At 47.9% G+C, this 24,520-nt stretch overlaps 2 protein-coding genes across 11 annotated transcripts in view; one reads left to right on the plus strand and one right to left on the minus strand.

Annotated features, from left to right (window-relative positions):
- The window catches only part of ncor2 (nuclear receptor corepressor 2), a 79,646-nt gene extending 67,293 nt beyond the window's left edge, over positions 1 to 12,353 (plus strand). For 4 of the 10 annotated variants that reach the window (XM_070963607.1, XM_070963609.1, XM_070963613.1 and 1 more), the window contains 18 exons: positions 130 to 279; positions 411 to 503; positions 1,101 to 1,318; positions 1,404 to 1,749; positions 1,892 to 2,095; positions 2,481 to 2,732; positions 3,455 to 3,607; positions 3,698 to 3,970; positions 4,058 to 4,241; positions 4,373 to 4,755; positions 6,874 to 7,004; positions 7,107 to 7,282; positions 7,377 to 7,511; positions 8,354 to 8,496; positions 8,585 to 8,638; positions 8,772 to 8,975; positions 9,429 to 9,608; positions 9,687 to 12,353. In XM_070963607.1, the coding sequence (XP_070819708.1) occupies positions 130 to 279; positions 411 to 503; positions 1,101 to 1,318; positions 1,404 to 1,749; positions 1,892 to 2,095; positions 2,481 to 2,732; positions 3,455 to 3,607; positions 3,698 to 3,970; positions 4,058 to 4,241; positions 4,373 to 4,755; positions 6,874 to 7,004; positions 7,107 to 7,282; positions 7,377 to 7,511; positions 8,354 to 8,496; positions 8,585 to 8,638; positions 8,772 to 8,975; positions 9,429 to 9,608; positions 9,687 to 9,883 (3,476 nt within the window). In that variant the 3' untranslated portion in view covers positions 9,884 to 12,353. Of the gene's footprint in view, positions 1 to 129; positions 280 to 410; positions 504 to 1,100; positions 1,319 to 1,403; positions 1,750 to 1,891; positions 2,096 to 2,480; positions 2,733 to 3,454; positions 3,608 to 3,697; positions 3,971 to 4,057; positions 4,242 to 4,372; positions 4,870 to 6,873; positions 7,005 to 7,106; positions 7,283 to 7,376; positions 7,512 to 8,353; positions 8,497 to 8,584; positions 8,639 to 8,771; positions 8,976 to 9,428; positions 9,609 to 9,686 lie in introns of all 10 variants that reach the window. The other 6 variants (XM_070963615.1, XM_070963616.1, XM_070963612.1 and 3 more) reach the window with 5 other exon arrangements.
- A 3,388-nt stretch (positions 12,354 to 15,741) lies between these two features.
- Positions 15,742 to 22,337, minus strand: rflna (refilin A). The gene is made up of 4 exons (XM_070965492.1): positions 22,101 to 22,337; positions 21,661 to 21,995; positions 17,537 to 17,646; positions 15,742 to 17,424 (listed from the first exon to the last, which is right to left on the minus strand). The coding sequence occupies exons 2-4, from the start codon at positions 21,877 to 21,879 to the stop codon at positions 17,091 to 17,093; spliced, it is 663 nt and encodes a 220-aa protein (XP_070821593.1). The 5' UTR covers positions 21,880 to 21,995; positions 22,101 to 22,337; the 3' UTR covers positions 15,742 to 17,090.
- Positions 22,338 to 24,520: the final 2,183 nt, after the last annotated feature.

Genomic DNA, 24,520 nt, shown 5'->3' on the forward strand with positions numbered 1-24,520 from the left:
GACACAAACCCTGTAAGTCACCTGGGGTCATTCAGGTAAATCATTAAACCTCATTGGCTGCTCCTGAACAAAGAGGTATTGTTTGCCAAATTATAATGACACATTCTCTGTGTCATCCGTCATTTGCAGGCTCAACCTCTCAGACCCCTAAAGATGAGGGCCGAGGCCCTGGGCAGCCCGGGGACATTCTAGGCCTGAAGCGGCCTTATGACGTGATGGAGGGAGGCATCTCCAGAGGGCTGCCTATGAGGGATTCACTGTCTGCCGCCAACTGTGAGGGTAAGAGACGACCCCACTTAACCCCGCATCGCTGTTTGACCTCCTTTAATCACATGCGCCTCTTATTATTGATTAAATCATTTGCCCTCGTCCTCCGTCTCACTGCGCCTCCTCCTCTACCTCCACCTCAGGTCTGATTGGTCGAGCCATGCCTCACGACCGGGACAGTCCACATCACACCCCCTACAAGGATGCTCATCACATCCGTGGTTCCATCTCTCAAGGTAGGATGACACGAGACGTGTTCATTTTGAGGGCTTGTTTCCTTCTGCTGGGAGACGAGCTGACAGTGTTTCACTAATCACAGCTGAGGGCTGAGGCGTTCGTGGTTGTAAGCGCGGCAGATCAGATTGACACAATCAGACCGAGAGAAGTCTTAAATCTTTGAACTGAGCGTAAACGTCTCCGCTGGCTCGATGATGCTGTTTAACTGTGTGTCGTGTCTGCGTTCGGTGTTTTTCCTGAAGGAACTCGCTCTTTGTGCTCTCGGTGCTCACTCAGCAGAGCTGCAGAGGGAGAGATTTTTTTATTTCTTTTTCCGATGGAGAAACAGATTGTGCCGGCTTACCAGAACTCACCCGCAGGCAGGAGCACGTTCATGTTGATGTTCATATTTATCTATCTGATAGCAGCAAAGTCAGATAACCATCGCGTCTCATCTCGCAGATGGAAGCTGCTTTCAGAAGCATCTGAGCTGATCCTGTCGTGGCGTTTCTTCATTTCTCTGCTCTCCTCTGTCTAAATTATGAAAACAAAAATGTAAATATGCTGCCCACTCTTGTTTGAAGAGGAATCAGACTGACCTGTTGTTCTGGTTCCAGGTATTCCTCGTCATCTGGACCCTCAGGATGGATACCTGAGGAGGGAGGCCAAGCAGATGAAGAGGGAGGGCTCCCCACCCCGCGGGCCCGGTTCACTTTCTGACCCCATGAAGGGCCGAGAGGGCATGGTGCCCACGGTGAAGGAGGCCGGGCGCTCCATCCACCTCATTCCCAGGGAGGAGCTCAGACAGCCTGGCAAGGAGGGCATCATAGCACAGGTATTCACACCTGCGGAGGCCATCCAGCCCTTAACGTTTGAGCCTCTCTGCACTTCTCAGATTCACTCCTGTCGCGTCTTTTCAGGGAACACCCATGAAGCAGGAAGCAGCCAGTTCAGGGAAGCGTCACGATGTCCGCTCCATCATCGCAAGCTCACCGCGCTCCTACCACAATGCGCCCTCCCACCTGGACATGCGTGCCGAGAGGGGCCGCTACGAAGAGCCACCGAAAGGGCGGCCCAGCGCTGTGGTCAGCACGGCCAGCCCCATAGCCCGCTCCTCCCCCCTCACGCTGGGGTCAGAGCAGGGAAGCAAGGCCCACCATAGTCCAGTGGGCTACGACGACAAAGGCGGCTTACGGGCTCCTTATCCCGGGCCCTCGCATCGTGGCTCCCCTCTGTCCAGGGAGGCGAGCCAAAGGCAGCATGATGGTGGGTATATCTCACACAGATGAGACAGATGTTTTTGTTGGTCTGGGCTTGATTCTTGCTGTAGCCTCACTGTAATACATCAGATACTTCATCCTTCATCCCACAAAGTTTCACTTGGTCTGTTTCCTCATTTTCTCTCCAGGTTCCAGTAAGAATCCGCCCCAGGAGCGTAAAGCCACACCGACCCCCAGGGAAATGACTGCTACCAAATCACCTCTCCAAGGTGTTGCAGATCAGCAGACCTACGAGCGTCTGCTGCAGGGTCTCGGAGCTGCAGACGTGTACCGTCAAATCCCTTTAGCCTTTGATCCTGCAGCACTGCCCCGCGGCATCCCCATCGACCCAGGTACAGCCACAGTCAGACCAGACCAGAACGTGGTTCTTGAAGGCCTACTGTGTTATCCCTGAATCAAAAAGACCTTTGTGTTGGTGCAGTGTGTACAAAAACCATCAAAAAACAAAACGCAGAGGAATCTGGCAAAAATTGGCTCAACTTTTGTAGTGTGAGAACTGCATTGAGCAATTCAAGATGCATGAGAGAGCACAAACCAGGTGGACTACCAGTGTCTGATTATCCTTCAAACTGGACTTCCTGGTTTATATTTCATCCTCACACCTGTAGCCAAAGCACTGCGAGGGTCTGTCAAGAAAAACACATGAAAACATCTGTTGTCAGTTTGTTTTTTAGTCCAATATGAATGTCAGACCTGTTTCCTTCTCTTCATACACAGCAGCCTACTACTTGCCTCGTCATCTGGCCCCCAACCCCGCATACCCCCATCCCTACCCCTACCTCATCCGTGGCTTTCCTGACACTGCGGCCCTGGAGAACCGCCAGACGCTGCTCAATGACTACATCACCTCCCAGCAGATGCACCAGTGGCCTGCGGCCGCCGCCATGGCCGCCCAGCGCCCCGACCTGCTGAGGGGCCTCACTACACGAGACCAGCCCCTTCCTCTGCCCTACTCTGCCGCCCCGCGTGGTAAGGCCGGCCGACTTCACCGCGCTCCCCTTCGTCTGGTTCTGGCTCTTCTTTTTCTGCAGAACAGCTGTAAACTTTGCCCTCAGCACAGACTCATAACTACAGACGTCTGCATTTCATTCAGTCATAGAATCACCTGGAAGCTGAAGCACGAGCGAGTGCAAACAGTTAACCGTGCACTGCGACTCAAGTGGATAACTGTGAGAAGGATTCGATGGATTCAGCTTTAGTTGGTTGAAACTGAACTTGCTGAAAGGTTGTTGTGAGAGAGTTTTGTTTTCAACATAAAGTAAAGCAGCAGTGTCAACAAACCACCAGCGGCAGTATTCACAGGAACACGTCTTGCTTTGCTCATGAGTGACTCTTTTCTGGAAACTAAAGCAGAATCTAATCAGATCTGATGGTTTTCTCTCATTTTAGTGCTTTGTAATCATTTTCATCTTTTTCCCAGGTGGTAAAGATTTGCCTCTTGGTCACTGTATTATTTTGTTTTTCTTAAGTCGGTTTTATTATTTCAAAGATACAAACCAGGTTTTTCCCCTCACATCATAACATTACCACATGACTGTTGCATCTGTAAAAACAAACATGCAGCTAAATGAAATCTGATGAAGCGGACCAGTGTGAGAACGGTCTTTGTTTACCTGTCGTCCTCCAGACCAGAACACACCTGGAGCAGCTGCGAGGCTTTTCTTCAACCTTCTCTTCTCTCTGTCCCCCAGGAATCATCGATCTTTCTCAGGTGCCACACTTACCTGTCCTGGTCCCTCCCTCTGCAGGGGCAGCCGGCTCCCCAATGGATCGCATCACCTACATCCCCGGGGGAAGCACCACCTTCCCTGGCAGGCCTTACACCACCTCCCCCATCTCACCTGGTACAGCTCACGCGAACTCACCTCCAGGTAAAATATGTTGCACTCATGTTGTTGTTATAATGAGATTTTCTTTCCTCTGTTTCTGCACAGTCGGGTCGTCGCACATGAACAAGATGCAAGGCACGTCTTCGTCTTCAGAGCGCGAGCGTGAAAGAGACCGTGAGCGTGACAGAGAGCGAGAGAGGGACCGCGAGAGAGACCGGGAGCGCGAGAGAGACCGGGAGAGGGAGAGGGAGCGCGAACGGGACCGGGAGAGAGAACGGGAGCGGGACCGGGAAAGGGACCGGGACAGAGAGAGAGACCGGGACCGTGAGAAGGGCGGCTCTGTTGGAAATGTGGAGCACGCCCCCATCTGGCGACCAGGTGTGTTTCTCACTTTTATCTGCAGGTTAAAGTAAGATACCGGTTTGAGGAACGCTTGTGTGAGATGTGAATGTTTGCGCCTCTCAGGGACAGAGCACAGCTTGGCCAGCAGCAGCAGCGGAGTGAGACCGTCCTCCCAGCCGTACAGCCACCAGCACTCCCCCGTGTCCCCCCGCACCCAGGAGACCGTGCAGCAGAGGCCGAGCGTCCTGCACAACACCGGCGGCAAAACTCTTTCCGTCAGCGAACACTCCAGCTCATCTGTGTTTCGGTACGTTTGAGCTCCGTGTTTACGAGGACGACTCCGGGACATTTTCCACCGCTAATTTCTCACAAGTGTTCTCAGCCAGGGGAACGTTTTCATCGTCTTGTTTACTAAATGTGTTTTTCTCGTCCTGCCAGGTCCATGCCTTCAGGGCCGGCACGCTACCAAGGTTACCCTGCTCACCTCCAAAGGACAGGCGTGCCCCCCGAGGCCTACCCGCCTGCAGTGGACTCCAGCGTGGCCAAAGAGCAGAGTCGCGATGGAGGCAAAAACAGGGGAGGTCTCCCCAAGCATGTGCAGGACCAACACGGGCCCTCCAGCAAATGTGACCCCAAGCTGTCCAGCCCCGGCCCAGGAGGAATGTACCCAGGTTCCTACCCCCCGGCTTCAGGCCGGCCGCAACACCTGCTGCCTCTCCAGTCGGAGAACCCTCCTGGCCGTGGAGAAAGCGGTACACCTAGTAGGGAAAAGACTCAAAACAAACCGATGTCCATTCAGGAACAAGAGCTCCGAGCACTCGGTAAGACCACCATGACTGCGGCCAACTTCATAAACGCGATTATTATGCGTCAAATTTCTTGTGAAACGGGGATGCCAGAGACGGGCTCGCTTGTTGCCAGCGGCGCCACTGATGGTAAGACGCTCTGGATCCCAGGGGTCCCCCTCATCACCCAGACCCTCCCCCCGTCAGTCTGTGGCCTCTTGCACGCTGTGGTGGTTGGCATTATCAAATCAGCCCAATTCATTTACATTTTTGTTTTCCTTCAGTGCTTTTCGTTTTTTTTTTATTATTATTAGTTTTCTTTACAGTCTTAAAGACCACCAAGGGTGCCCTCTGGAAAACCAAACCTCCAGCCGGTCCACATTGGACCTGACTGGCACTTTAAAACCTTTGATAAAACATTAACGGCTAACAGATTTTCCATGAAGAAGATCCGAGGTGTCCTTTAAGGTGTCATGTTCAGGTAGCTGAAGCTGGCGGGACGTCAGGGCAGAACATCCTTTGCTGCTTATTTTCATTTTCTTTTCGTAGAGGATGTGACTTGAATTCAACATGTGGCACCCCTCCTCCCTCCCAGGCGGCTGCTTACTTTAAAGGGAATATTTCACCACACGCAGGCGGGCGTGACGAGAATATCCCCGACAGTTGAAAAGGCATTTCACCACAGGAGGCTTGTATATCCCATGTTAAATGAGACTTCCCGTAATTCAAACGCTTTGACGTTAGAAATGCAGCAGCTCTACTCGACTGCTGCGTGTTGTTCCTGTAGACACCCCCAGACCCAACACTGCTGTGGTCATGACCACACGTACCCACATGAGTGAAGGGAATAGAGAATTGGCGTGACGCTCCCTTTCATTAAACCACCGAAAGCCTCACCAGCCGCCAGTCGGCCTCCCCGGGGTCCCAGAGAGCACCGGGGGGGAGGGTGGGAAAGAGGAGGGACGTGGAAAAGACTCAGCCATCCGGGGAGGAGGGGGGTACTGCAGCTTCTGCCCCCCCAAATCTCTGCATGTTCCTATTTATGGCTCACTGTAATTTATGCTGATTTTTTTTCTTTATTTTTTCCACAACGCTCAACACATCTCTCTCAATCAAGCCTCTGGGAGTTTGTCCGTCATTTGGAATGTGATTCTGTTCTGTTTTCAGCTTGTAGCGCGATGTGTCACGTCTTTATATATTTCACAAGCCCGTAGGCCAAGTGACAGCTGCATGCTGAGTTCAGACGAGTGTTAAAAACAACCTCCCGTACGCACAGAAGTCAACGGGAAGCGCGATTCTCAAAAGAGACGAGACCGCCAGGCAGACTTCTTAATAAGACCTCGTCACCTTGCTGTTGGCTCGCTGGTGCCGCAGAGAGAAGCTGTTGTTCAAGTGAACCCAGAGTTTCTGCTGTGGTTGCTAGCTAACAACAGAAACCACAGCATCCTGTCCCTCCGGGGGACGCGTCCTCTCTGGAGTCCACGCAGTCAATCCTTCCCCCTGCATTCACCTTACATCATCCTCTGCTCAGATAAATACTGTAGTGCAACAGTTGTGTAAGAAAACACAGAGTGAGACTTGACACTCGAGGGAAAATCATCTTATGTGCTCCCAGGATGCCTCAGCAGGAAATTCACATATTAACCAGGGCCGGCTCTAGTTATAGTCATAGCCCAGTCGCGCTCATAGCATACCTCTATGATTTTAACTGTTCAGTGCATCAGTTATAAAATGAAGTTCTGACTTCTTCATTTATGAGTCACTGATGCAAAACCAGTCAATTTTAGCAACATTTCTGGTTAGCACTATGCCTGCTAGCTCTATGCAAAGAGTAGAATTATAAATAAATGAGAGATAGGAGGCAGCTTGTCACGCTGTCAGATTGTCGTTTTTAGGAGAGCTTGTCCTTTGAGCTTTCATGTGCAGATGTTACATGAAATGTTTGAATTTCACATCCGCCACAAGATCTGAAGGATTGACGGACATTTCTGAGTTATGCATGTTTCCGTTGTAGAGATCTTTGATTGTGTCGCCGTGGACTTAAATCAAAGCTAACTTGTACCTGTGTGTGGATGTCCTTTTGTGTGTGTGTGTGCGTGCGTGCGTGCGTGGGTGGGCGTACGCGTGTGTGTGTTCTTTGGATTCGGCTCTCAGTTCAACAGAAGATGGAGCCTCACGGTCTGTACCGGCCTCCATCTGAGGAGAGACTGTCTCCAGGCCAGCAGCCCCCGTCCCCCTGTGTCAAAGGCAGCCAGCGGGTGGTCACGCTGGCTCAGCACATCAGTGTAAGTTCACCAACCGCCGCATCACAAACGACAAAACCAGCAGCGTGACACGCTTCCAGAGCTTGAACTGAGCAGGTATTCGTGATGTGTGTACACAAACAGGAGGTGATAACTAAAGACTACACCAGGCAGAGCCAGCAGCAGCAGAGCTACCACGGCTCTCCTGTCCTGGACTTGACCCGTCCACCCAGTGCCTCCCAGCTCCCGCCCACCTCTCAGGAGTCCGCCCAAGGACCCCGATATCCAGAGGGCCTCGGCGGAGAACGCAACAGAGACCGGTAGGAGCAGCAGCAGCATCTGTGTGGGCGCTGCGTGCTGTGTAAACGCTCCCTCTGCTGTACTTGATGCTGCGACTGTCTGTGTTGTCTGCAGGTCTCCTCCTCAGCCCAAGACTTCACCTGTCAGTGTTTCCAATGACGGCATTGAACCAGTATCTCCTGCTGGAGCCAGCTCTGAGCCTGAAGTCCAGGGAGGGGCCTCCTACCCCAGCGAGCAGGGAGAGCAAGGGTAAGGGCCCACAGTGCTGCAGACACGGTTTATTCTTTGCATGAAGCCACATGGTCCCAGCATGCTGTGTGTCTCTGATGGACGCAGTTTGTGTAATATTTAAGATTAGCAGCGTCTAATCTGCAACATTCAGGCGGTAAATGACAGCTTCACCTTTAGATGGCATTCACGCTCAGGTGATAAATGCTTGAGACGTCTCCTCTGAGTTGCGTGGAGGTAACAGGCTTTCAGAGAGAGCCGGTGTTGACGTCTCTATGCCGCCATGCTGGAGACAGCTTTAGGTTTACAGGTGGTCCGGACATTCGTCCCACTGAGGGAATGTCTTCAAATTTAGCTCAAACGTCCGCTTGGAATCAGAGATGAACTGATTAGATTTTGGTGGTCAAAGGTCTCCTCCTTCAACGTCTTTACTACAGATGTGATATTACAGCTGTGAGGAGGTAACTGGCTTACAGTCAGGACCAACAGGTGGAGCTGCTATCGGCTAAACCTCGTGAGGAAGGTTTATGCTAGGACGCTAAAAAGAAGATTTCAGCCCTCTGAGTCCTCTGAGCACAGCAGCATAATCATTGTTCGAGTGGATGATTTATGGTTTGAGTGTAACATTTGTTTGAATCGTTGTTCCTGCAAATAATTTGAGCAGAAATGTTCAGAAGTACCTGAAAGTGCTGCTGGTTAGAGTCCAAATGCACACAAAAGAGCTGCAGATGTCTCTAAAAACACACTGAAGTTTGAACATTTGCATGTAAACATGCAGACACACTCAGTCTGTGAGGTGTTTTAGGCTCAGTGATGTCACGGCGTTTGCTCTGTGTTGACCCGGCTCTCCGTCCCGGCTGCAGAATGGGCTCCCGCTCTCCTCCCAACGCCTCCCAGCCTCCGGCGTTCTTCAGCAAGCTGACGGAGAACACCTCGGCCATTGTGAAGTCGAAGAAGCAGGAGATGATCAAGAAGATGACGGTGGTGGGAAATGAGGGCGATTTCAGTAAGTGTGACCTCAGCAACAGTCAAATTGTTTCCAGCAGAAAAGCTCTGTGCTGCGTTCAGTAAACGAACAACGTTCCCTCCTTCAGACGCAGGTCAGCCAGGGACAGAGATCTTCAACATGCCGGCGTCCACGACTGCAGGTAAAAGCCCGTCAGGTGTTTAAGTGATCTGAAGCGAGGAAACGGCCTCAAAGACTCAAAGATGCAGACTGTCCACACGCACACACACTAACACACACGCCCTCTGATCGCTGCACGCCCTCTCCTTCCACAGGACCCGTGAGCGTCCGCTGCCACCCGACTCCAGAGACGCCGGGGAACTCCATCGGCCTGGAGGCCATCATACGAAAAGCCTTGATGGGAAAATACGACGACCAGTCTGACGAGCGCTCTCCCTCCAACGCCGCTAACCTGATGGGCTCCGGCGTGTCCGGGATGCCTTTAGCCGACGGACGAGCCGAGGACTTTTTCTCACAAGGTGCGAACGAGCGTTTATTAGAACAGCTGAACACTGACGCTTTAAAATCTCTTTTCCTTCGTAAGGCCTCGTTTGACCTGTGACACTCAGCTTTAACGCCTCGATCCACCTTAAAACATCAGATTTCCACCGTCACAGAGTAACAGTGCGTCCTGCTCGTAGCTCAGTCAGAAAATCCTCGTCTCAGGTGAAGATTGTGAAGCTCCCAGCATGCTTTGCTGTGCGAGCTTCTCGTCAGTTGACCACCAGCACCTGTCCTTGTTTAGATTCAAATAAAGTTTTTAGATTTTATTTGTACATTAATAGAATCGTCACTCCTGTCTGTCAAACACACATTTAAGCGGGACCCCCCTCAGATGAGCCCTGTGGGTTTTCTGTTGTGCATCAGCAGCTCTGAACAGAGCCGACGTGGTTTTGCTCTGGAGGTTTAAGCTCCGCCTTCTCCGTTCACAGGTGGAGGAAAGTCTTCAAAGGGCGGAGGACGCTCTAACGGGCGGAAGGCCAAATCTCCAGGACCGGGCCTGTCGGGGGGCGAGAGGCCGTCCTCAGTGTCCTCGGTCCACTCCGAGGGAGACTGCAACAGACGGACTCCTCTCACCAACCGAGTGTGGGAGGACCGGCCTTCGTCCACAGGTATGAAGCTCCTCGCTGAGACTCCGTTTACCTGGAAAAGGACAAAACGTCTTTAAAACATCACGTCTGTCTCCGCAGGTTCAACTCCGACCCCGTTCCCGTGCAACCCGTTGATCATGCGTTTCCCCAGCGGGACGGTGTCCGCTCCCTCCCCCTCCTCTGGCCAGCCGGGGGCCCAGGGCCCAGGTTTAGGATCCGGACAGGGCCGGCCCTGGGAGGAGGAGCCCAAACCTCTGCTCATGTCTCAGTACGAGACCCTGTCCGACAGCGAGTGACCCCAAGTTGTGTCGCAGCGCAGGAGCCGCTAAGAGTCCACCGACGCCGTGCTGCTGCAGCCGCACACGCACACACGCACACACACACACACGCACACACACCTGCCCAGGCATCCACAGACCTCCCTGCATCATTCCACTCTGCACCTCCTCCATCAGCGTTCACACACCTGAGAGGCCGAGCAGGAGGAGCTGGGGCACTGCTGCTCCATACGTGTGTGCGTGTGTGTGCGCGTGCGCGCCTACGTGTTATGCATTCACTCCAGGACTACTCTAAAGGACAAATCACTTTTTTTTTTCTTTTTTTTTTTAACTTTACTACTTTTCCTCACTGGCCTTATGAACAGACACACTGACCTGCTCCTGCAGGAGCTCCTGCTCCTCTGCTCCGGAGCCCGATCGCGCTCCGCCGACGGATTTGGACGCAGATCTGACCTGGGAGCAGCGAGGACCCTGTTGCTTCACGGTGAACTCCAGGTGCACTGCTGCCACTACAGGAGGACGTGCGAGGAGGCGGGAGGAGGATCGACATCTTGTTTTTCTCGTTTTGGTTCTTTTGCTCCTTTAAATTCAGTCCAGTCCTGTGTTTGGAACGTGAGCTGAGACCTTTAGTACATTTTGATGGTGAACTTTTGATGGTGTCATTTGTTGTCTATTATCTGCAATGATGTATCTTTTGGAGGGCGGGGGCAGAGATTGTTATGTGGGAGGGGGGGCGGTCGTATCATTGGTTTACAGGGTAAACACGCTGTTCATTGCTGATGTCATATATGAGGGAGGGGCCTGAGGGGCGGCGAAGGCCTGTTGACTTCAGGTGTCCACGCGGCGAGATGGCTCTGAAACAAGTGACACTTTCTCACTGTTTTTATATTAACCATGTCTGTGTTTGTTCAAACAGTTTTTGGATATTAAGCACTTAGTCGTCGATCTGTTCACAATGGCATTTGTAAGAATCGCCGTTTCCTGGGGCACGTGAGAAACGGACTCAAGAACCGCGGAGGGATCCCTCAGCACCCATCTGTTTAGTTTTGGTCTCGCCACCGATGTTCTTCATCGCTCAAAGCGACAATCACGTTTCAGTGAACGACGACTTCGCCGCTTCGAGCAGGTGCGGACCAACCTTAAAGCTGCTTAACGGCGAGCTCCTCAGCATCACTCGCAGTTTGTTCGCATTGAAGAGGTGACATAAAGCCATCTTTCTGTGGCCCCGCGGCGGCGGCTTCCGTCGGCTGCTGGAATCCCGTCTAGGAGCCGTTGTGACGGTCTGACCTCTGACCTTTCGCTGCCTGGAGGAGGAGCCGAGACGCCGCTCCTCATCCGGGCAGGTTTTGTACAGTTATGAGATATTCCTAGTGTTAAGTGCCATTTATTTTACATATACAGTACAGAAGTTACCAAGTGACGCACAACTTTCCTTTCAGCCCCATCACGGTTCACGCTGTCCACGCAGGGAAATCCCAAAACAACGCAAACGAAACGTCCTTTTTTTTTTTTTTTTAAGATTTTGTGTGCATTTTTTTCTTCCAAATCCATCACAGCCTTAGCTTTTAACTGTTTGACTGGTTTCTGTTGAGAACGAGACGCGGCGGCGCGACAGGGCGGCGAACCTGCGTTTGCGCCGGTTAGAGGAGGCGGAGGGGAAGCATGGAAGCACTCTGGTAGTTTTATGTGACGTTAGTCATGTTCTCACATTTTACTGCAGTATTTCGAAGGTCGCCCTCTGTTTGTGACTCGCGGCGCAGAAAGGCGTTCGTCTCTGTCTCCAGTTCATTTGGTCACAGTGGATTCTCACAGCAGACATGACTGTTATAGGACTACCTCCTCTTCCTCTGTGAATCATCCAGCGCGCCACACCTGCAGGAAGCTCCGCCGTGTTTTAGTGTTCTATCAGACTGACGGAGGGTTTGTCGTTTCGATGCAGCCGGGCTTCGTCCATCGGCCTCTGCATGTTTCCTGAAACTGAAGAATGTGACGGTAAACAGACTAAGCCATATCCAGCTGTTCCCCGAACCGGAGACGGACTAATGTGTTGTTTTTAAAGTATACTGAAATGAATTTTAACACGCTTCTATTTTGTTCCTACAGATTGTTTTGATTTCCGTCATGTCACAAATCAAAAGTAGTCGTTCAAAAGGTGAAAAGAAAGTTGATTGCTGATGTGTTCACTGTCCAAGCGCGGGTGGGGGGATTGACATAAACAGTACATTGTTAGACCATTTTGTGCATAATGATTTTTTTTTTTTATTATAACCCACTGTATAATAGCAAGGATTGTATATAAAACTGAAGAGATGTAAATATTTATGTGGCTTGCTTCAAGGTTGGTATTCTGAAAAAATGAAAAATAAAAAAAATAAAAATATTCACATGGTTAAATTCTACATGCCCACCAGCAAGCTTTGTGGATAGCAGTGTAAAAATGAAAAACAAAAAAGACACTGCCTTAATGTTTAAATAAAAAGCTTATTGCTATTCATGGTCTCAGAGTCGTGTTTGTTTTTAGCTGCAGGGAAATGAACCAGCGCGGTGGAGGTGGGGTACCACCAGGGGGCAGCAAGAGCACGTTTTAACAGCGACATGTTTGAGAACTCTGGAGCAGATATTTAACTTTACACAAGATGAGAAACTACAATCCTGACTCACGTTAATGCTGCAGTGAGTGATGATGAAGAGCAGAGTGCTCTTCATCTGTTCTCCTGTGGTCTGCATAAAGGTCAGGCTGCATGTCTGTAATGATCCCGTCATGTAACTTCCATGAGCTCTACAAGGTGCATTGTGTTATGAAATTAAGACTGGAATTAGTCTTCTGTCTCACTTTACAGCAGAGGTCTTATGTAAGTGTAACACACAGCTTCGAGCTCACGGAAGGATTTTATCTTCTGACCTTCTGAGGGGGCTTTGTTTGCTGTCTTTTGACGACAGAATGAGCTCAATGGATGGAGACCAAAGTTTCTGCTCATGTACACTGAATTCACTGATCGGTTGTCGCAACAGTTTGTCCAGTTTAGTTTGTAATTAAAGCATTACTGAGGACATTCGTCTTCATCGTCCTCTAACTTGTTGCTAAAAGTCAACACTCATTCCTGCCATCTCATTTGCACGCTGTGGCAGACCCTTTTAGAAATAAATACATAAAATCCTATCATTGACTAGGCTGATTAGCTCTGCAGGCTGGTGCCATCCTCTTGGAGAAATCAGGACTCAATGTGCTCCCAGGTCTCTGCTGGCCTCTGCAGACCTGGCAGGTTCAGGTCCTGCCCCCATCAGGGACTCCCTTCACCTGTTCGTTTTAACTGTCCGAATCACATTAACCGGTGTGCGTGAGTATGAGCCAAATAAAACCACGTTTTCCAAAAATATAAACACTAACTCTAATTTTTTCTCTGATTTTGTTGCTGTACAACATCACGTTCACGATTCCACCAAAAGTTTGAGCAACACATAAACTCTAACAACTTCGCGATGAAAACTAGCAGAGAAATAACTCAGCTCACCTCGCGTGCTGCCGACTTCCTGTTTGACGTTCGCCCCGCCCATCTAGAGGCGTCACACCAATGAGAGCGTGCAGTTCTGATCATGTGGTTTCACAGCTACAAATCAGCAAACAGCTTTTTTAACTTCACTCATCAGCTGTGAAAATAAACTTAAGTCCTTGATCATTGATTCAGTGTTTAATAATTACAAACTAATACAACATCCTGTGATCAAATTAAGAAACAAACCAACTCGACACAACAGAATTAGGCTTTGGGAACTGCTTTTTTTTTATTCAATTAGGATATACATCTTTTTAAATTATTTCCTTTGATCAGAACAGGAACGATGATTGACGTACAAAAATATAAAGAATTATGAAGTGCCTCGATGCCACATATACAACAGGAAATATCTTACAGTAACAAAATCAAGTGTTAGGAAACAAAAGTATCTCACATGAAACCAGCAAAATATTAGAGTGGACACCCGCCGACTTTCTCTCATCATTCTCACATTTCACAGACCATCGACACATCGCTGAACTCCTCATCATCATCACCAGGAGCTTCACTGTTTGGCATAAAAACCACCTTCTCAATGTTTCCTCCTCTCGTCTCCTCTTTAGATTTCTACTTCCGGTTGCCTCCTCGTTTCTACCATCAAACTAAACCTAGAGAGTGTTTCAAACAGCAAAAACAACAAAACCGCAAGCTGAAACTTTAAGTCAGGAATACACGTTTGCAATGAAATTAAACCGATAACTAAGAAAATCTGAGGTAAAGTCTGAAGTTTCAATATTCGCCATGTTCAATCATCTAAAAATACATAAGACAGACACAGAAGTCATGGATAGCAAATAAAAATCTATTTTACATCTTCGACAGGGAAAATCTGATTTTTGATGCTTCTTAGAGACTTTGGATCAGAAACTGTCCCATACGATAATCTGTTGGTGTCTGAAAACAACATGAAACTTTGAGTCACCAGCTATTCGTAATTCAGCCTCGTTAAGAGTTCACAAACGCCCTGCTAGCTGTTAGCTAACGTTAGCTGAACCGACCGACAGAGCTAACGTTAGCGTGCTAATGTCCGACCCGTTGAGAGTGAAGAGAGAGAGTGCGATACTGTGTGGTTGAAACCTTTGAAGTGACGCCGGGGGAGATTTAATATTATAATTTATTATTTTATTAAATTTCATCAAAGTATCAACATGCCTAAATATTATGAACGTTATGCTAATAATGTTAGCGCAAGTCACAAAAGTAAAAGATAATGCTCACAAACTGGCTGTTACTAAACGCCCTGTAACTGCTACCTGTTAGCTAACATAGGCTAAACCGACCAACAGAGCCAACGTTAGCGTGCTAATGTCCGATCCGTTTAGAATGGAGAGAGTATGTGATACTGTGTGGTTGAAAGTCCTGAAGTGACGCTGGGGGAGATTTTTAATTATTATTTTTTTTAAAGTTGCGACATACCTAAACTTACTGAACATTACACTAATAATGTTAGACCAAATAACGTTTGCTAGGTTAGCATAATAAACACATTGTATTATTATCTATTATTAACTTTATAATGTCAGATTTTATAACCAAATAATGTTAGCTAGGTTAGCATAATTAACACATAGTATATGACATTTTTTATTAACATTGTGCTAATAATGTTAGCCTTAATGATCAAAATAACATGGCTAGGTTAGCAAAAAGACATATTATTTATTGTTAACATTATGGCAATAATGTTAGACATAATGACCAAATAATGTTAGCTGAGTTAGCATAATAAACACATTTTATTACATCTATTATTAACGTTATCCTATTAATGTTAGACATAATGACCAAATACATTAGCATACACACGTACTATTTTTTACATTATGCTAATAAAGTTAGACTTCTTGACCAACTTCTGTTGGCTATGTTAGCATAACAAACACATATTATATGCATTATTAGCATTATGCTAAGAAAGCTAGACTTCCTGACTAAATTCCATTCTATGTTAACATAACAAACACATATTATATTCATTATTAACATTATGCTAATAATGTCAGACTTAATGACCAAATAACATTACCTAGGTTAGCATAATAAACACATAACTATTATTAACATTATGCTAATAAAGTTAGATTTCTTGACCACATTACGTTGGCTATGTTAGCATAATAAACACATATTTATTATTAACATTAGGTTAATAATGTCAGACTTAATGACGAAATAATGTTAGCTATGTTAGCATAACTGGATACTACAAACACATATTTCTTAGTGTGTGCACTTTTATCAAAAGCTAATGATACAAACTACCTACATTTGTAAAAGTTCAGTTTAATATTGTTTCCCCCTTAAAACTGTGTATTAATTTTTGGACAGAGCTGCAGATGTTTGGTACTTTACTTGACTTTCCCAAAGTTTTCATGATGCAACATGAGTTAATAAATCATGAGTTTGAAACTGATGATTAATTTCTTCACGCTCAAAGTTAGTGATGGATTTACAAATAGCTGGTGCCACCCGGTCCAGAGCAGCGACGCTGACACTAAACCACTAAACCACCCGGACAGCTGAAATAGTTCCTGTCTGTGTTTGACTGGTGGAGTAGATGAGTGAGTGCCACTGCTTCAGTACACTTTGTCCAGAGCTGTCCAGAGAGACGTGTCCAATGTTCCCCCCGACTGTCTCATTCTTACTCTCTTTCCTGTGAGACAAACTCCACCATCTGGCACAGAAGCAGATTAACGACAAACTGATTGAAAAACGCAAACAATGATTGCCACATAACATGTTCATTGTCTAACCACAGATGATGTGGTCCTACACCCACACAGTCCTGACGAAGCAGATTAACCGAGTTTCTAACGTTAAATTCTTAATAAATAATAATTAAGGATGTTTTTTTTCTTCCAGACTTCATTAATTGAGCACTTCAGCACCTCCTGGAGACCAAACAAGAACCTGTTCACCAAAACTCCCTGAACTCCAACGTGCCCCAAAGTATTCAGTTCATCTCCTGTACCAAATATTCTCAAAGCAGTCTTTAGTTATTGTGCTGTCGTCCTTCAGCTTCATTCTCAGACCACTGTGCTTCTGGTTCTGGTTCTGGTGAATAATCAGGACACTAAGTTAAAGGTTTGATTGATCTGGACAAGCTGCTGTTTGAATGCATGTTAGTTAAATCTGTTCTTACTTATTACAAAGAGATAAACTGTTCAAACTATCTTTGGTCCAATTTTTCACATGCAGCGCTGAAACGCACCCCCCCACCCCACCCACCGCAAAGCCAAGTCCACATAGAGGACGGAGACATACAGCAAACAAGTGCAATAAAGCCGCATTAGAAAGCTTTGCATTGGTGTGACTGGGTTTGCGCAGGCTCGACTGAAATCATGACTTTTCTCTGAGGCTACAGTCCGACCTGAAGGAGAGCAAAGGCCACCAATTTGTCAGCTCTTGTATTAAATAAGACATTAACCATTGAAGTGCAGCTTTAAACTGCCACAGGACCGACTCCCTTTTTAAAGACTGTATCAGTAGAAAGTCTAAATACACTCAGATCAAATATCACTAAAGGCTCCCAGAGTTTCCTCCATGGCGGTTTTTAGGGGCTCCGTTGAAGTATTTCCCTCTCGGCAGGAGCCTCCCCAAGTTCCTCATCCTCCAAAACAAAATCACCAGGTCGCCCTCTCCCTGTGTGGGACGGCCCAGTCTGGACCCTACAGGTCCTCTGTGTAGATGATGCAGGGACTCGTGTCCTCGCTGGACTCCAGCTGCACCGTGGAGACGAACCAGCGGCGGGAGCCCGTGGCGTTGTAGTTCAGCGTGGTGCGGTAAGTGTTCTTGGCGTGTTTCGGGTAGATGATGGTGGTGCTCCGGTAGCTGATGGGCTTCTGCCGTGGCTCCAGGTACACCTGGGACTTGTAGCTCCTCCAGGTGCAGTTCCGAACCGCCACCACCGTCTCGCTGAAGGAGGTGGCCATGGGAACGGGGGCGCAGTAGACCTGGTCCTGGTAATGCTTGTCGGAGTCGTACTTCACCTCTGAGTTGCACCTGAAAAGAAGAGGATGACTCTTTAGAGACACATCTAGACTGAACACTAGGTGGCAGTGTTGACAAGTGAAGACTGATCACATGGCTGAAGCAGCGTCTCTGAGGCTCTTACTTGATTTCCTGCTCCGGTTTGGGGTTGACCTCGATGCTCTCGCCGAAGAACACGGGGTGCATGCGAGTCTTGGGGTCGGAGCCCGTGGAGTTCAGCAGCAGGTACGGCAGCTGTGCAGAGGAAACACAAGAGTCACAATCTCACACGAGCAGCCATGAACTGCTGACCTGCCGGCATGTTCGGGGGTTTCAGCAGAGCCAACAGCCCAAATGAAAAACACAGCAGCCTCCACCCTCTGCAGGGAAACCAGCTCCTTCATCCACCCGCATGAAAACCCGCCTCCACAACGGCATGGCTGTTACAATGGCAGCAATTACCACCGTGTGGGTCTGACCAGATCTGTGTGAGTGTGTGTGTGTGTGTTGGCTTACAGATGTTGCACCTACAGAAATGTGAAACACTCGCAGATCCGAGTCTCTGGAGCAGCATCCTGAGTGAAGATGACGCTGTCAGAAAACGATAAGAGGTGATACTGACAGGTTTTCTTTTCGCCTGTCAGCCTCCAGGCGGAGGTCAGAGGTCGTCGGAAAAGACGTCAGAGGACTGAAAGTCTCAGATCACAAACACGTCTTGTGTCTTTGTCGAGTTTCTTCAGTCTCATGTGAATTAAGATTTTTTTATTACTTGTGTGTATGTGAGGGCTTCTGCTGCTGCTGTTTCACACACACACACACACACACACACACACACACACACACACACACACACACACACACACACACACTGAGGAGTACTTGAACTCATCGCCATTTTTCAGATTTCCAGTTGATTGTAGATTAACAGAAAATGGTTTGATTTAAGAAGCTGAAGCAACTGTAGGAGATTGTTATTGTTTTAAAGATCCATAAATGACTAATTATCAAAGCAGCTGCAGATTAATTTTCTTTCCACTGACTAATTCATGAATCATCGGCGCTAAAAGGTTCCCCTGTAATAATCTAACGAACACAGCGGCCTCGTTAAGCTCCAGTAAACCAATACTGAGTATCAGGATTCATTCAGGTTTACCTCATGATGAAACATTGTGCTTATCTACCTGTGTGAACCTCTCTGTCTGAGGACTGACCCTTGACCTCTGAGAGTCCCCTCTGCACCAATCAGAAACAGGCGAGTGTTTTCTGTGTGTGTCTAAACACTAACCAGTGAATCAAACGGCACCCCAACCACGACTCTCACATTACACAGGGGAGGCTGTCACATGCTGCGGGTTGGCCGCGGTGAAGCCCACATGCCAACTGCAGGAGACGAGCAAGAACAGGCCAAGGGCACAGCCAAGCGCCGGGTGAGCTCGTCTTACCTTCGGCCTGCCATCGCCACACACAGACTGCGAGCGGCGCTGCTGGCTTCAGCCTGCAGGCCGGCCATTTCTGCAGAAAACTGCACGAGTGTGTGATTGTCTTTTGCTGCTCCGGCATGGAGAGCATCCCAGGTATTTCTCCACAGTGTGTTCTGGCAACCTCCGCAAAGCAAACACTGCTGAGTGGAGGGTCGGTCACCTCCAGGCAGCGTGCACACAAAGCATAAACCCCCCTGGAAGCACATTTCTGCCCAGGAAAAATAGTCTGCAGCTGAGCAACCCACACAGTGTACAATGCACAATGCAGAGCGGCGGAGAGAGACGCCAACTCAAACACGCCTTTTCCAACTGCTGGCTGTTTGGTGACGTGCAGCCGCCGGCTTTACATCCTGAGTGTGCGAGGACGTCCGAGTGTGATCATCAGTATCCTGCAGCCAGGCAGATTTAGAAAAAGTCATGAGATCTGTCTCCCGTCTGTCCCACTGTCTAATCCACCGACACTCGACCGGCATCCTTCAACAGGACGAGCTTGCAGCCTTTCAGGGATCACATGACCACGCTCGTACTTCCCATGCATCCTGTCCCTCTTGTTAATTCATTCACACGTTAATATGTGCAAGTATAAGATGAATTATCCCTCGTCTGCATAAATCTGACCCAAGTTTGAAAACAGAGCGACCGTCTGAGTGTTTATCCACGTTTAATTTAGAAGTGAGAGGTCATCAAACACTTATGCAACGGCCTGCAGCCTCTCTAACAAGCCCCTGCACCCCAGAATAGAACTGCAGGATTGTTCTCAGGTGCCGCACAAAAACAACACAGAAATAGACTTGAACAGGCGTCTGAAACGCTTCTTTCTGCTGGAGAGGTCTGACTCTTCTCTCACAGATGGGATTAGAAAACACAAGCAGCCCCTATCAGGACTGATCTCTGAAAGGAAAACCACAAAGCAGAGGAGTCCCACTCATGTGAACCTCCACAGGATTAGAGGAGCTCTCTTTCTCTGTTTCAGGCTTCAGCAAATCAATGTCACGCAACTCCCAGGATGCACCTCTGCATTTCTGAGGCCTCCTTCAGACACTTCAGAAGCCACCTCGACCTGCACAGACATGTTCCTAAGACGTGTGGGAGCAACCTGGAAATGATTTTCAATCAAAAAATCAGGGTGGAAAATGAAGCACAGCATCTTTAGATGTTCTACTGCGAGGCACCACGTCTGTCCTCAGCTAACGAAGTACTAATACTGCCATCGGGTGCACTGACTGAAGTACAGCTGTTGCACATATTGCTGGAAATATCTGGAAAAATCACCTTTAAAAGTGAATTATTATCAACAAATAACTGAATCCTAATACCCGAGAGCTATTTGGATTTTCAGGAAATAAATCAAGAAAAAAGTGAACCACCTGTGAAAGCAAGAAGTTCCTAAAAGCTCATTAAGCTGATTTAATATCGGTTGATTAGCTCGGCCGTACGTCCCTTCAGGAGGCAGATTATCAGTGTGATTCTGAACAGGGACATTTTTCATGAATGTCTCCGTCCTGTTTCTGCTGCTGCATCCACTGAAATCCAGCAGGACTCTGGTTTCCAGATGCTGGTGTGTTTTTGGCTTTAATCAATCGTTCATGTTTCATTCATTCAGATTAATCAGTATTTTCTGTTTCCTGGCTCCTCGTTTCAGCACCTCTCTGTTCTCAGCTGTCCACAGACTGAGCGACGCTCCAGGCCATCACTTAACAGTGTGCAAACCAATAAATATGAACATTAATCAAACTTCTGGGCGTCGTATTAAGGTTACGAAACACTGACAGTCCCATAACAAGATGACTGTTGATACAGAGGTTCCCAACATGGGGGTTGGGACCCCTCCAATGGGCTGTCGGTGAACTGGAGAGGTCACGAGATGATTAACAAGTAAGGAAATAACATATTTGTGACTTTTTTCCACTTGTTTTATGAAGGAAGGACCAAACAGACGACGTGTCACACTGCTCGTCAGTCAGAAACTCAGTCAACCCGTGAAGACGAGCTGCGATTGGACGCTGCTTCACTGTAAAAAGTCACAATCCAAACACATCTGCAGGCTGGAAGCACTGATCTGATAAACGACACAGACCTGCTGCTCAGGGCTGACTGGAAGCTTTTATAGAGCTGAAAGTCTGGTTTACTGCAACGATTAAGATTCTTCAGGCTTCTAATCAACATGGCAGACACGTCAGACCGTGAAGAAGAAGCCTGACCTGAAGTGTTTCACGACAGTCCTCCATGTGAATCCCTCACAGTCTGTTCTGAGAACATTTCAGTGACAGAAACCTGATCGCGGCCTTCACTCTCTGTCATCTTACTGGGAGACCCTGCGGTCCTGGCAAGGACCCCTGGGAGTCCCTGGACCCTGGTTTGGAAACCAAACTGGGTCTAATCAACTCAGTGACCCTCATGACACCATGTGGTTCAGGCCCAGTTGATGCACCCCAGTGAAGGGGAAGAAAATCGACTGGATCACTGAAGGTCAGCGGCATCTTCAGCACAAGTGCAACATCAGAAGTTTGTAACACACACACACACACACACGCACACGCACAGGCACAGGCACACAGAGAGAGAGAGAGCTTCCAGATGTTGTGTGAGTGGGACTGATGTGAAATCTGTTTCTGGCTGGAAACTAAAACGCTCTCAGATTCTCAGTTTGAGCGTCATTATTTGGCCATTCGCGCTTTTTATCCTTTAATTCAGTGAATCAATGAAGTGACTGAAAACGATCCTGGACACGAAACAGACTTCCGATTACAAAACTGCTGCACATCAAAGTTAACACAGCGTTTCTTACCAGTTTGCCTTCTCTGCTTTCCTTTTTGTAAAATCCATGATGGCTCTCGACGGGCGTCGTGCAGCTGCCGGAGCGCGACTCGATCAGACCCGGAGAGAGAGAGCAGAAGGGCGGGCTGGGACTGGGGGGCAACCCCGAATCCGGACTGTCGAGGAGCCCTTCCCGGTTCTTTCCTTTCAGGCTATCATCCATCGCTTGTAAATGTAGGTGCCCCACCATTTCTGGGACGGCTCAGTCCAAAAAAACACTCCAGACGAAGTCGCACTGACAAGTTTCCTCCTGACGCGCGGCTGCGTCGACACAACAATCCTGGAGGAACTTTTTCTGGATGACTTCTGCAAGCAGAGAAGAGAAGACATTTCAGGAAACAAGCACTGAACCATCGGCCGCGCAGTGCGCACAGACCTCCAGCCTTTATTTCTCTCCAAACTTTACTGTACCTGCGCGTCGAGAGGTGTCCACCTTTAACCCTGAAAGATATTCCAACCAGGCGAGAAAAGTGTGAAACCAACTTCTAAAAACTCTCAATGTCGACACCAAAGCGACGCGTGAGCTACTCTGAACGTCGAACCAAAGAAAACGCAGTAAAAGACGCGCAGAAACGGAGTCGACGCGCGTCTGGCACCGAGCTGGATGAGAGCTCCTCTGCCCCGCTCTGCTCCGCTGGAGTGAGTGTGTGTGTGTGTGAGTGTGAGTGTGTGTGTGCGCTCCGCACTGGAGAGCTCCCTCTTAATGATCCTGCCAGGCTTTTTTTGCACCTGGATCCAGTCCAGCCCTCATGATCTGGATCACTTCCATGTACAACCGACAGCGGCGCGCACGTCCTCCTCGCTCCTGCCGTGCGTCGCTGCCGAAGGGCCCGTGAGCAAGTGACCGAAACCCCCTCCTGCTGGAGCTGCTGGTTATAATTAGCAGTTATTAATTAGATAGTAGCTAATTAATACTGTGAAACTGTTCGAAGCAGCAGGTGATTAGTCTGCAGGATCAATGATCAAACTCTTCACAATGAAGTTAATGAGCCAATCAGCACTTTTCTTTATTTACAATGATTAATTATCCTGTATATAAATTATTAATTAGCAGTAAACAGTACACTATATCCTTTAATAATAGGCAGTTAGTCATCAGTGATCTTATGAATTATCAGTTAATAATACATCACTATTTCTAATTTGTTATATTACATATAACAAATATTACATATTATTTAATTAACAATTAGCAGCTAATAGAGAAATGAATATTAATAATTAGCATGACGGTTCTGATTTGCTCCTCCTTTGTTTCCCTTAACTTCTCTGGATTTTGTACAAAACTTTCAAAGCACTTTTAAGCTTCAAAGATATTAAAGGCCTTTTTATCTAGCGCCACCCACAGGACAACCTGACATTTAGTTGAAGTTGAACCTCTGTTGCTAGGCAGACTACAGCAAGCATGTCTGCAGACGAAACAATAGAAGACAAACAAAGCAAACAGCTGACAACAGAAAATACTAAAATAAAGGTAACGTAACAACAGATGATTAACAAAGGAGCCATTTATCATTTATTTAAAGTTCTCTTGAATTCTTCTGAGATAACAGATGTGAAGTGAAAACATGAAGATCTGAGATAATCACTGGGAGAATAACTCCTAATGTGAAACCCTGACGGACAGAATGGTAATAAAGATGTTAATGACGGAGTGGACATGCAGGCAGAATAAACACAATGCGACTTCAAATTGATAGTAAATGTTTTTCAGGTGTTCAACATGTTGCCTAAGGTCGGTGTGAAATGATTCAGACTGAAGTGAAGAAGCTCCACAGGTTTAGAAAACTGCATCGTCTGCATAATGACGAATCTTTGATCTTTGCACTTTTTCTCAGGCTTGGAGATCAAATCCAGAACTGCAGAAGGATTAAACATCAGCAGGAAAACTGGAAACCGATCCAGATAAAGTTATGCAGAGATCATCCAAAGGTTTTCAGCTGTGTGAGAAAATGTGTGCAGCTTCATCTGTGGAGCCATTTGTTGGTTCAGAAAGAATTTAGTCGCTAACAGGATGATTAAAGGATCAGGACTCGTTTCATCAGGCCTGTGTGCAGCGTCTTTGTGTGTCCGTAACCATCCTGCCTGGTGTATTTCAGGACTGGGTGGAGATGGGTGGGATCACTGTGCTTCCACCAGTTATTGAATGAGTGTCACACACACACACACACACACACACACACACACACACACACACACACACACACAGTCGTGTTTCCATCTCTTCAGAAAGCAGCACTGTACATTGACTTCCATTCATTTCCCGGAGGCTTAGCTTCACTTCCAGGACCCTGACCTGACTCTCAAGTCTTCATCCTACAAGTCAGTGATTTACCTCACGGGGACGTCCGTTTTGTCCCCACAGTCTGACTGTGTAAACAGATTTCTGTCCCCACGACATGAGTAGTACGTGGTCACACACTCAGCAGACAGAAGCCATCGCTGCTGGCCGACTTTCCCTCCACATGACGTGTGCGCTCTGCTCGTACGTGACTCTGACCAGTGGCGGCCAAAAGGGAAATCAGAGCCCAAATCAGCGCCGGCGCAGAGCTGACGGTGCGTCTTCACCGGCTGATTGTGTCTTTGATGGTCCATCAGCTCTCCGTGGTGATTACCACAGATTGGCAGGAAATCATGCGTAATGTTTTTTAGATTTCAGCTCTCATAAAAACGGCAATAAGTCTGCGTTTGCCTTTGTTGTGTGGAAGATCTACTTAATCACACGGCCGTTAAGCTCGAGCAGCTGTAGCTTTGTTTGCTGAGACCTGTTTTCCCTCCTCTGTGTTTTTGTTTCGAAGCCACAGCTGGAAGCCGTGGAGCTTTTACTGCTC

The sequence above is a fragment of the Chaetodon trifascialis genome, chromosome 6 (genome assembly GCF_039877785.1).
Source record: "Chaetodon trifascialis isolate fChaTrf1 chromosome 6, fChaTrf1.hap1, whole genome shotgun sequence".
Classification (NCBI taxonomy): Eukaryota; Metazoa; Chordata; class Actinopteri; order Chaetodontiformes; family Chaetodontidae; genus Chaetodon; species Chaetodon trifascialis.